We start from the raw sequence: 11976 nt of genomic DNA, 5'->3' as shown, positions 1-11976 counted from the left end.
ATATGCAGCTTTCTGAACTTTGCTTCCAAAGGCACTTTATATTTATTGCATTGATGTCCTTAGAATCGTGAGGTTTGTGTGAAATTTGTTTTCTATTAATTATTTTCTACGTTGAAACACTGGAGTAGCATACTGCTTTCAGGACTAAGACTGAATTACTTATATTAACAGGGGGCTGTGATGACAAATGATCCTCAAATCATTTGAGGATCTCTAGCCTTTCACCAAAAGTCCTCTCTGCCAAACAATTTAACTGAGCTGCTCAGAAGACGATGCTTACACAATGGCAATTTCAATTTGTTCCCTTTCTCATAGGGAGCCTGAGTATCCAGCCAGGGCAAAGTGCTTCCTAAACTATGAGACATATGGCTGGAAAGCTTAATCCTCCTTCAAGTAAGGAAAACTTGGGGGGCTAGCCTAGAACATAATGTGGCCCTCGGGACACAGGGACTTTTAGATCTTAGTTTTGGGGAGAGCCAGGGAAGTCCAGAAAAAGACTAGGTTATCTGGTTTAATTCAGAAAAACAGACTAGGTATCTCTAAAGAGAGAAAACAAAAATGAGACTAGTTTATTAGGAGTCAAAAAAAAAACAGTCCTAGTCCTATCTTTAACATACACTGCTAGCAGTGTAATCCTGGACACGACTCTTTAAACTTTCTGAACCTCATGCTTCATTGCCAAAATGGGACTGTGGCTACTTTACAAAACTGCTATCAGGATTAAATAAGATAGCATGAAAATGTGTTATTCAAGAGTAAGCTACCATTATCTTTTTTATTTATTTATTTTTTAGATTTTATTTATTTATCCATGAGAGACAGAAGAGGCAGAGACACAGGCAGAGGGAGAAGCAGGCTCCCCATAGGGAGCCCAATGCGGGACTCGGGACTCGATCCTGGAACCAGGCCCTGAACCAAAGACAGATGCTCAACTGCTGAGCCACCCAGGCATCCCTATTATTATTATTTTCTTTTAGTAATCTCTCTATGCCCAATATGAGGTTCAACCCATAACCCTGAGATGAAGAGTCACACACTCTACCAACTGAGCCAGAACAGTTGCCCATCAGTATTTTAATTTTCCCTTCATCCAGAGTAAAATTAAAATCCTTTGCTCGGGAAAATATAAATAAATATACTTTACCTTTATGACTTCACAAGTTATAGGGAAAAAAAAGAAATTAAACAGGGAATCCATAGAAATTTTTAACGTCCCCCCCCCCCAAAAAAAAAAAAAACAACAACAAAAAACCACAACCGAACAGTTTACCTTCAGAAAATCAAGAGCTGGGTATATTTAGTCAAACATTAAGTAATGCACCACAGGATTCTCCCTGGCTACTTACACCTAGAACAGCTGGCAACAAATATTCACAACATTGTGATGGTAAAATTGGCTAAAGCTAAGACAGTACCTTTACCTAAGTACAGCTGAGTTTGTGAGGTTAGTTTTTTGAAATTATTTCTCAAACTTGACAAGAACACTGTAATAAAATTCCACTTTACTATTCTTTTTCATATAAGGTATAAACGGTTGATGCTAGAAATGAAAAATAATTTTCAAAGTAAAGAAAATATCATATTCAGGCCCTGAACACAGTAGGATCTGCTGACTGAGGCGTAACATTCATAGTTTGCAGTGGGACAGAATATATACTCTAGGAGGCAAAGACTGAATTTTGAGCCAGTTTTCTTTGAATACTGGAGAGCTTACAATCTCATTCCACTTCTTGTCAAAAAAAAACAAAGGCTGAGTTTAGACAATCAATACTTAAGCTCTCACAAATCCTCCTGAATAAATTTTCTTGGGTTTTACTTAGAGGTGGTTCAATTATGACAAATAATGTATCAACAAAGCCAACAGCAGGAAAAATCCTAGTTTACTAATAAACCTCTGCACACCAATGAAATTCTTTCAAATGGTTGAGCTGCTTACTGGAAACTGTTGGTAAGTTTTCTGAAATAGCTAATGTGATCTCTAAACAGCACCAAGAGCAATTACATTTGGTTTAAGTTTTTTCAAGAGCAAAAATTCAGAAGGGAATCATACTCTCATCCTTCATATTCTTCATATTCACACATTCACTGTGTTAAAAAGCCCTGGGTTTGCAGGGAGTAAAAGGGTATTCCTGAAGGAAAATGTGAGAACTTGAGTGCCCCATGAACAAGTATTTGAGAAAATGACAGCATCACGGCTCTTGTGAGCTACTCAGTAGAACTTGTACTAGCTCCAGAGGGTCAGAGAAGATTTATTTGAAGTCTGACTCCTGTTTAAACACAGAATTCTGCATACCTGGATAATAATACAACTATTAGGTAAAGGCAAGAAACCAAACTGGAGAATGAAAAGGAATGGCTAAGAGGTTAGTTAGTTCTACCTTCCTCTCTAGTTATTCCTAAAAGTGTACTTAACAAACCAGCAAATACATGAACAATTTAAAAAGAGAAACTTTAAAGAGAAAGATGGTGAGAGCTTAATACAACAGAAAACTAGTTAATTATGGAAATCAAATAGTTCAGAAGCAAAGATCTTCATCCTGAAGAGGACTGCTGCAAAGAATCCATCCTACCCACCAATGAATCCTGCTCTCACAGAGCCACTAGTTCCCAGGAATTGGTCGGCAGGCTAAAATATCCAGGACTTCCTAGTAACAATTGCTTGGTACCCTAAGAAACTGACCATGATTCAGCCTAGTTCGATGGCCATCCTTTGTGCTGCCGACGGCAGCCAAGGCCACATTTCAGTAAGGCAGACCTCCTAAATGCCCCAAATGATCTCTGAAGCAGAAGTTCTAGATTCCCAAGTAAGGAAGTTCTAGTAAATATATGTTTACATAGCTACCGAAGAGTAGTTACTCCTCAAGGTTATTTATGGGGGAAGTAGCATTGATATCATTTTCAAATTAGGAAACTGAGGTATATAGGGTTTGTAGACTTTGTCATAAACCCTGAAGGAACTCATCTGCCAGGGGACAGCTGAGGAGGGAGCAGAAGGTCTGGTTGAACATTAGATGAACAACAGACTCAGCAACAAAATGACCAGTTTGGCCTCATCTTCAGGATTTGGCCCCTGGCAAAGCCCAATCAAGTCAGCGGTAGCACACACAGAAATGGAACTTGGAAAAAAAAAAAAAAAAAGAAATGGAACTTGGGAGTTCCTAACTTCCAGTCCTAGGTTTTGCTCAGAAGATAACCAAGGCAACATTAATAAACTGGGTTTATTCCCAGCTTTATCAAGGAATGAAAAAGCTTGTGGTTCAATCTTAAAGATGATAACCTTTCATCTTTATAAATGAGTGACACATTTCTGCATCTGGCACGGTATTCTCCACCTCGTAGCATCCAAAGGTTTATAACTACATTACTTCACTATGGAGGATGAATCACAAATGTCTGGGATCCTCCTCCATTAAATTGTCAGAAGAACCACAAGGATAATCTTTAAAGCCCCTTTCAGCTCCTAAGACTATTTAACTTAACTCCTACCAAGTTAATGTCAGCTTCTCCTAACTCCCGTCTTCTCTAGATCTGAGGAACAGTGTGAAATTAACATGATGTAAGCCAAAAGTCAACCTAGGTATGAATCAAGTGTACTGCATTTAGTGGTTCAAATTTTGGATTAAGAAATCGAGTCAATAAAAAAAAAAAAGAAGAAGAAATCGAGTCAATGGTGATCAAATTTTCACAATCCAGTTTTAAGACTTTCTCTGAGAACATCTGGGAAGTTCGGGGAGAATAGATACAGCTTTGGAACTGTCATTTACAACTTAAAAAAGAATGATTAATAGAAGGAGAGTGGCTTCAGTTCTCAAAAACCTTTCAAGGTTCTTACTAATTAAGCCAAAGACTCAGGAATGATGTGACCATGTGTAAGTGACAATGAGATTCATCACAAGGTAGAGCTCACTACCCACTCTCATACTTTATAGTCTACCTAGCCATAATTTTAACTGATATTTTAGCAACAAAATAAGGTATCCCTAAACTGTATGCAAATCTCTCTGAAGTTAGATTTTGAGCATTACTAAACAAGACGGTTTAATCCGTGATTCAAGGAGAGAATTTCACATCAAACTTCAATCCTTAAAAAGCTGCTATAGCTGTTAATATAAGGTTGAGCGTTTATTGTTTTCAAAGGTCTCTCTCCCACCTCCCCCCCGCCCCCAAAAGCTACATATAGGAAATAGCTCAAAACTGCAATTTCTATCTTGGTAGCGTCTGGGATCCACAGAAGTGATTTTCAATGACTTGGAAATTCAAAATAGAGGTTCCCTAGTAACAATGCACCAGTGGCAAAAATACTCCCCATTTTTTGTTTAGTTTTTAGGAGAAAAGTTCCTTAAACTGGGAGGAATCTGTAGTCTTACAAAGATTACGTTGGAATTAGTTCGTTTTTCTCTTTAGGAGGGCAGCCATTTCTCCAAAAGTTTTGGTCAAAGTCACGGCTCAGATTTCAAAACGCAAACAGATGTTCCTGAAGCATCCAAAACGGGCCCACACTCCACTTTTATTCCCAGAGCCGTGGCCCCTCGGTTATTTTGTGTGCCCCAACCCTGGAAAGAGCAAAAACCCAACCCCTCTTTGGTGTACACTTTCGAGAGAAGTGGGAACAGCACATTTTTGGAGTTTCCCAAACTGGGCTGGGGAGTGCAAGGTCGGGTCCTTCCGAGAATCGGGGCTGGGAAGAAATCTTGAGGGCAAGAGCGCTCAGATTTCCAGGCATTGGGCTCGTGAAGGTTTCCCCGGGCCTCCGTCTATCTAGCTCCAGGGGGAATTAGTGGTCGCCACTGCAGGAAGAAGCCGGGACCGCGGGATGGCCTTGGTGTACTGGGGGAAGATGGTGGGCGCACCCCGCTCTCCGCCCTCGGGGCCTCCAGCCGCCCGCCACGCCAGAAGGACGCGCGGCCAGAGCTGGAGGGACCCCCGCCCTCCCCCTCGGCGCCAGCCTTTGGAACCTGGCGTCGCCCCCACCTCGCCCGTCGGAGCGGGGGCCCCGCCACCATACCCAGGCCGCATGGGGGTGGGGAGACAAGTTGGCAAAGCTCGGCCTCAGGATCTGCGCCCCCCGCGGAAAGGGCAGAGGGGAGTCGCTTCACCCGGTCTCTCCCCAACTGGGGTCTCGGGGAACACGCGGTAATTGCCCAAAACCCCGCCCTCTGTGAGAAGCGAGGCTGCGGGGCTGCCGGGACGGTTTGAGGACCGGGCCCGGCCGGGGAGACTCCAACCTTCACCCCCCCGGCCCCCGGTCCCACTCCCCGCCGTCTCCCGGCGCCGCCACTTCAGGCAGCCCACTCGGCCCGGCCTCTCCCCGCGCCCGGACCACCCCCCATGGGGTGCTCTCACTGCGCAGCGAGTCCCTCCGCTGCCTCCTCCCAGCCCAAAATGGCGGCGGCGGCCACCGATCCTTCTCGTCGCCTTCCTCTAGGGCCGAGGATCCCTCCGCACCCGCAGCCCCGCCCCCTCTCAGCCGGATCTATTTTCTGCCCCGTAAAGATTAACGCCATCAATGAACTCTTTAATTGATCTCGGAAGGCGGGTCCTGTTGTGCTTCCGCACAGCTAATCGTTGACGAAAGTGAAAATATTGGCAGACGAGTTGGCCAATCACAGAAGGCATCGGTGAGCGCGGGACGCCGCTCGCGCAAGGGTAGATGGGTTTTGGAGTTCTCGGTGTCTCCGTAGACGTGACAGGATCATCAGCCGGCTTCCCAAGCTACAAGAACTACAATCCCCAGCAGGCGTCGCGCTGCCAGGCTGTCCCCCCCTCCCCCCACCCCCAACCTTAGTGCCTGAGCGGCTTGACCAGAGCTGCTGCTGCAACTGCAGCAAGAGGTAGGGCTGAGGCCCTGGGAACTGCACAGACAGGCGGTCGGTCGCACAGAAAGACACACAGATATAGTCGTGTGCATAATCCTTGACAGCAAATAGGTCAGTTCCGCCTTTGCAAAATCTTTCTCGGACCACTTCCCCTCTTCCAAGGAATCCATCCTTATTCCAGTTGGGCTTCCCTTCCAGCTGCATGTAGTGTGAAGACTTTTTCCCCTTTCCTCTGTTTCTCGTCCTGAGAGGAAGGAGGGGGGAGGCAGGCCAGGCCCAGGAGATGATAAATCTTCAGCCCCAGGCTCGGCCCAGGCCACAACTGTGTTTCTGGAGGTGCTGACTTTTGGAGGCCAGCCTGAGGGGGCTGGGAGTGGGGGGTGGGGGTGGGGTGCTGTCAAAAGTGGGACCTCTGGAGGCTGTGAGGAATGGCCCCCTTGTAAAGCCTGCTACATATTTTCCTGTTGGAGCCACTGCCCCACTCCACTGCCAGCCTCTCCAGGTCGAGCGCCTCCAGGTCACTGCTGTATCTTTGCCTCCCTGGGCAGCGACCTTTTCCTCTTTGGTTGTTGGGGGAACAAGGCTCAGGACTAGCTTCCCAGCTGCCAGCCTGGGCCTCAGTGACTTCCAGAAGAACAGCATAGGATGGAAGCTCTGGCCCCGGGGCCCGAGGGATAGGACTGGGAAGATGGCCCCTTGCTGGCTGGAGGTGTGAACCCCAGGGTGTGGAGACTTTAGGACCTGCATTGGATAATGAAGGTGTGCAGGTCTGGTGCTACAAAATGGCTGCCGCTGCCTTAGTGAATAATTGCCAGGCAGCCAGTCTTCCTGAAAATTCTCCTTTAAGACTTAGCTTTCTGTTATTTAAGGCAGGTGTCATTAGTTAGAAGCATCTGCTGAAAGATTTGGAGCAGAAGAAGGTGGCTACTCCGAACCAGACCAACTATAATACAGAGTCACCAGCAGCCCTGGAGGAGGCCAAGGTAAGCCCCACCTTCCCAACCACCTGAGTGCCCCGACATGGAGCCTGCCAACTGGGATCCTGGCCGCTTGTCTCAGCTGTGTTGGCAGATCTGGAAAACCAGATCTAACTGAGTCCCTACTGTGCGGTGGGCAGTATGCCAGGATGCCAAATCTGTGCTGTTGTGAAATCCTAGCAGCCCTTCAAGGTAGGAGTTACTATTTCCATTTCAAAGAAGCTAAGGTTATCAGAGTTGAAATACCTTCTCTAGAATCATACAGCCAGCAAACAAAAGATCCCGGGTTTAAAATTTGGGCCTTCGGACACCAGAACACAGCCTTACATTTTGTCAAGGCTGAGAACCAAGTGTGACACAGGGGAAAGAGAACATTTGGTTCATAATTTAGGATGGGGGTTGGAGTTCACGTAGCATCCAGGAGAAAGGGAAAGACAGATTGTATCAGGCTCTCAGGAAACATCACCTTCTGATCTGGCAACAGGAACCCAAACCCACTCTGCCCATGCTCTCTCTTGCTGCCCCCACATTACCCATTCTCCTCGAGTTTACAAGTTCCTATAGGTGAGGAGAGGACTCACTGCCTCTGACCCACCCTCCCTAGCCACTTCCAGTGTTTTCTAGAGTTGTTTAATTTGGAGTTCATGACATGTCAGGATTAGAAGTTCAGAGAGGGCAGATGACTCACCCAGATCACACAGCTTATCTGCATGGTGGGAATGATGGTAAAGGGAAAGGCATTCAGGAGGAAGGCAGCATGTGGGGCTGAGGGACAGGGATGGTATGGGTGAGGGAAAGGATCATTACAAGCCGAGCCATGAGCTGAGGGCTGGGGGAGGTGAATGTGCATACACAAGCCACTTTGTCTCAGTGCTGCTAGGGGCCTTGCCTCTTCTGGGGTGGGGTAGAAGCTCTGTCTCAGTTGACTCAAGACACTGGTGGAGACAAGGCCTGTTCTCGATTGACAGTCTCCCAATAGGTGAAGTAACAGTACAACACACCTACAGACAACACAAACAGACAACATACACACATACTCTGTACGCACTCTAACATATCCCATCCTATTTTTTTTTTATTTATGATAGTCACAGAGAGAGAGAGAGAGAGAGAGAGAGAGGCAGAGACACAGGCAGAGGGAGAAGCAGGCTCCATGCACTCGGAGCCCGATGTGGGATTTGATCCTGGGTCTCCAGGATCGCACCCTGGGCCAAAGGCAGGCGCCAAACCGCTGCGCCACCCAGGGATCCCTAACATATCCCATCCTAAATGAAGATGAGAACTTCAGGGCCTCCGAAACACACACAACACAACGTGCCTCCAGCTCTTACAGGGCTGTGTACATCCCCGAGTACACACACTGTGCCTGTATGGGCCTATGCTCAGATGTTTCTGAACCGTGGTGTACATTGTAGAGCAACATGCCCATGGTAGAATTATTAGAATTCCCCAAACCACAAACATAGAGCAATTCATTCCCATCCCCCACACTGAGTACTCCCACCCTCACCACAACAGAGATAAACAGATGCTCTGCACACACACTGTCTTGACAGAATCCTTTCCACCTCTTAGATAAGTTCTAGAATTCTCTTGGCTGCAGACTGGAGGTTCTCCCTTCCTCTCCCTAGCGAGGGCCTCTTTCCTGCCACTCATGTCGAAGAGTGATACCAACTTCTGCCTGGAATAAATAACACTCCATCTTCTTTACCCTAGATCAACAGAAAGGGGTGGTCTCCTATCCCAAGGTCTTTTGCATCCCTCTCTCTTATGGGCTTTATGTCATTTAACATGGTTTTGAGCATTTTCTTTGGGCCACGCATAGGGGCACAGTGGTGAGCTAGGCAGACAAGACACATTCTTATAAAAAGAAGACAGTAAATGGTAATGTGGTAGACACTATGTAGGATGTGGGACGGTAACTGAGTCACATGATGGTGTCACTGGGAAGGGGAGATGGGGGGGATCTTTATATAGGGTGGTCAGGGAGGGCCCATCGGAAGAGGTGATATCGGTACCAAGCCCTCAAGAGTCAGCTATGCAATAAAAGCTGGAAGCAAGATCGGCTACGTAATTCTCGTAGGGCTCAGGGCAAAAGGTTCTTTATTCAAAACTTGTCAAGAAGTTCAAGATGAAAACATCGGAGCATTAAGCAAAGCATGGGGTCTTTCCAGACAGAGTGGGAGTGAGGGGCCCTGAGAGATGACACAGGTTGCTTACCCAGGAAGCCAACTCTGTCAGAAAGACAATCTTTCTAGGAAGAGGGCTGATCAAGCAAATGCAGCAGGAGCCACTTCCCATCCTGTCTCCTCTTTCTCCTACTTCATTCAAACAGTATTTACTGTATGCCTACCATGTGAGGCACAGAAAAGCTACTATTGAGGGCACTGAAATTACGGAGTGAAATACACAGGCATAATTCCTGCTGTTTTCATGACTCGGGAGGGTTGAGGGGGCAGACAGGAGACAGATAAGCCCATAAACCAACAAATAGTTGCAGAGGGTGAGAGGCTAGAGAGTGACCCCAAGTCAGCTTCAGGCTGGGTGGTGGCGGAAGGGTTACAGAGCCAGGGGCAGGCTGTCTGTGATTCACTCTATCTTGTCCTCTCTCTTTAGACCCCTGGTGCTCCTGGGAGCCCCCAAACACCCCCTGAGCCTCATGACCCTGGTAGTTCCCTGCCCCTGACCCCCCGGATAGAGAGCCACTCTGAGGAGGAAGATTCCCCTGGGGCTGGCAGGGGCCTAGGCTGGAACAGCAGGGGCTCCCGGACCCAGAGCCCTGGGGGCAGCTCTGTGGAGGCTGTGCTGGGCCGGAAGAAGCACCGCAGGAGGCCTTCCAAACGCAAACGCCACTGGCGCCCCTATCTGGAGCTGAGCTGGGCAGAGAAGCAGCAGCGGGATGAGAGGCAGAGCCAGAGGGCCTCCCGGGTCCGTGAGGAGATGTTTGCCAAAGGCCAGCCTGTAGCACCCTACAACACCACCCAGTTTCTGATGAATGACCGGGATCCTGAAGAGCCCAACCTGGAAGTGCCCCATGGGGCCTCCCACCCAGGCTCCAGCGGGGAGAGTGAGGCAGGGGAAGGTGACGGGCAGGGCCGGGCTCATGGGGAGTTCCAGCAGAGGGACTTCTCTGAGGCCTACGAGCGCTACCACACCGAGAGTCTGCAGGGCCGCAGCAAGCAGGAGCTGGTCCGAGACTACCTGGATCTGGAGAGGCGGCTGTCACAGGCAGAAGAGGAGACCAGGAGGCTGCAGCAGCTGCGGGGGTGCACCAGCCAGCAGCCCTGCCGCCAGGTGGAGGAGCTGGCTGCCGAGGTCGAGAGGCTCCGGACAGAGAACCTACGGCTGCGGCAGGAGAATGCCATGTGGAACCGGGAGGGTAGCCGCGGCGAGGGGGAGCCAGGCACCTAGGGGAGGGCACCCTTCAGCTGGGCTGATCCGAGGAAATAGTCCCATTTCATACAAGCTCAGGCCTGCTGGGGCTCAGGGAGGCGGGTGACAGATGAAAACCATGTCCAGCACCCCTGTGCCCCCTGAGAACAGCTAAAATAGGTTCAGCCTTCCATTCGTCATTTCTATAATTTGTTCTTTGATGTCTTCTTTTTTTTTTTCTCACAAATTAAATGATTTTCATGAGCTTACAGGGAGTGCCTAGGATTGATTTCACTAGGGTTGCTCTGAGAATTAAAGCATATGTGTCCCAGGGAGGCTTGGGACTGGGGTCCCAGGCCCTGCCTTACTCCAAGCCTACCATATTGGGGAATCTCTATATTGGGGGACTACCAATTCCTTGGGGATGCCTGAATTCTGGTGTGTGTCCTGGAATAATCGGACTGCTCTGAAGGTTTTTATAGAGGAGGGGTAGGAGGGGGCTCAGGAACCACCAGGTTGGGCCAGACCTTGACCTAAGATGCCAGATTGCTGTGAGGAGCTGGGGGTCTGCCTGGAGGAGAGAGGGCTAGGACTTTTTGGGAGGGGTTCGTTCAGGGTTTATACCCAGGTTCTCTGCATTCTCCCTATCCTCCCCATTGTGTGGAGGGCCAGGCCAGATGTGGTCTGGATAACTTGTGTCTCCTTGTTCTTGACAGCCTCCTCCCCCAATACCTCGAAGCCAGTGGTGGGGCAGGAGGTTAGTCATCACTTTTGGCTCCCTTACCTCCTAGAAGGGCACTTACAAGTGTGCACTCAAGGGAAGTTTTCTTTTTGTTGTTGTTGTTTGGTTGTTTTTTAAGATTTTGTTTTTGTTTTTAAAGATTCTATCCATTCATTCATGAGAGACACAGAGAGGCAGAGACATAGGTCTGCAGGGAGCCTGCTGCAAGGCTTGATCCCAGGACCCTGGGATCACACCTTGGGCCGGAGGCAGACACTCAACCACTGAGCCACCCAGGTGCCCCTAAAATTGTATCTGTTTATTTATTTGAGAGAGAGAGAGAGAGCACGTGAGAGCACATGTACACTCATGAGTAGGAGGTGCAGAGGGAGAGGCTCAAGCCAAATCCTTGCTGAGCAGGGACCCAAATGGGGGGGCTCAATCTCATGACCCTGAGACCATGACCTGAGGAGACCTCAAGAGTGGAACACTTAACCAACTGAGCCACTGAGGCACCCTAAGGGAGGTTTTCTCCTAATGGAAAAAAAAGCCCAAGAGGTGAGGGAGGTGCAGTGAACTGATTCTTAGAGCTCATGGCCTGGCTTTCCCGGTGCTCACTGTGCAGCTGCACATCCTGCTTCTCTTAGCCTAATCACCTGAGTGGTCAGTTCCCTCTGAGCTGAGCCCCTCACCTGTCTGCATGACAGAAACTGAGCCAGCTGGAATACAGATAATCACCAACTCGCCAGTGGTATTGAGCTCCGGAAGGAGCTCATGCACCCTCTCACTCAGACCCATCCTTCTCCAGACACTGGTCTCACTTCAATCACCCTTCCAGGGCCCTTGCTGGTTGCAGGTGTCAGGCTGGGATGGTGGAGGGGGAAGTGAGTCAACTGGCCAGTGCGCCTGTGTTGCTCTGCCACTGTGCACCGGGAGGGGCGGAGACCTGGCCCGCCCAACCTCGCTTCCATTCCAGGAAGGCTCATCTTGACAGGCCACATTGGGCAAGAGAAGGGCTCAGGCCGCTGAGCTGCGGGAATGGAAATGTTGACGAACCCTGTGTGTTGCCAGGACAACTTTCATTTCTGCC

General features: G+C 48.8%; 1 protein-coding gene across 1 annotated transcript; it reads left to right on the top strand.

Annotated features, from left to right (window-relative positions):
- The first annotated feature begins 5794 nt into the window (after positions 1–5794).
- HEXIM2 (HEXIM P-TEFb complex subunit 2) lies at positions 5795–10417 on the top strand. Its single transcript, XM_055326409.1, has 3 exons — positions 5795–5927; positions 6686–6799; positions 9410–10417. Exon 3 carries the CDS (start codon positions 9734–9736, stop codon positions 10202–10204), a length of 471 nt encoding a protein of 156 aa, XP_055182384.1. The 5' UTR covers positions 5795–5927; positions 6686–6799; positions 9410–9733; the 3' UTR covers positions 10205–10417.
- The last annotated feature ends 1559 nt before the right edge of the window (positions 10418–11976 follow it).

This window comes from Nyctereutes procyonoides, unplaced genomic scaffold (assembly GCF_905146905.1).
Source record: "Nyctereutes procyonoides isolate TBG_1078 unplaced genomic scaffold, NYPRO_anot_genome, whole genome shotgun sequence".
Taxonomy (NCBI): Eukaryota; Metazoa; Chordata; class Mammalia; order Carnivora; family Canidae; genus Nyctereutes; species Nyctereutes procyonoides.
The sequence above is the reverse complement of the archived record's forward strand: the minus strand, read 5'-3'. Positions and strand labels throughout refer to the sequence as shown.

What these genes read in the sequence shown, in the direction of transcription:
- HEXIM2 (XM_055326409.1), top strand. Translation starts at nt 9,734, where the DNA reads ATGTTTGCCAAAGGCCAGCCTGTAGCACCCTACAACACCACCCAGTTT.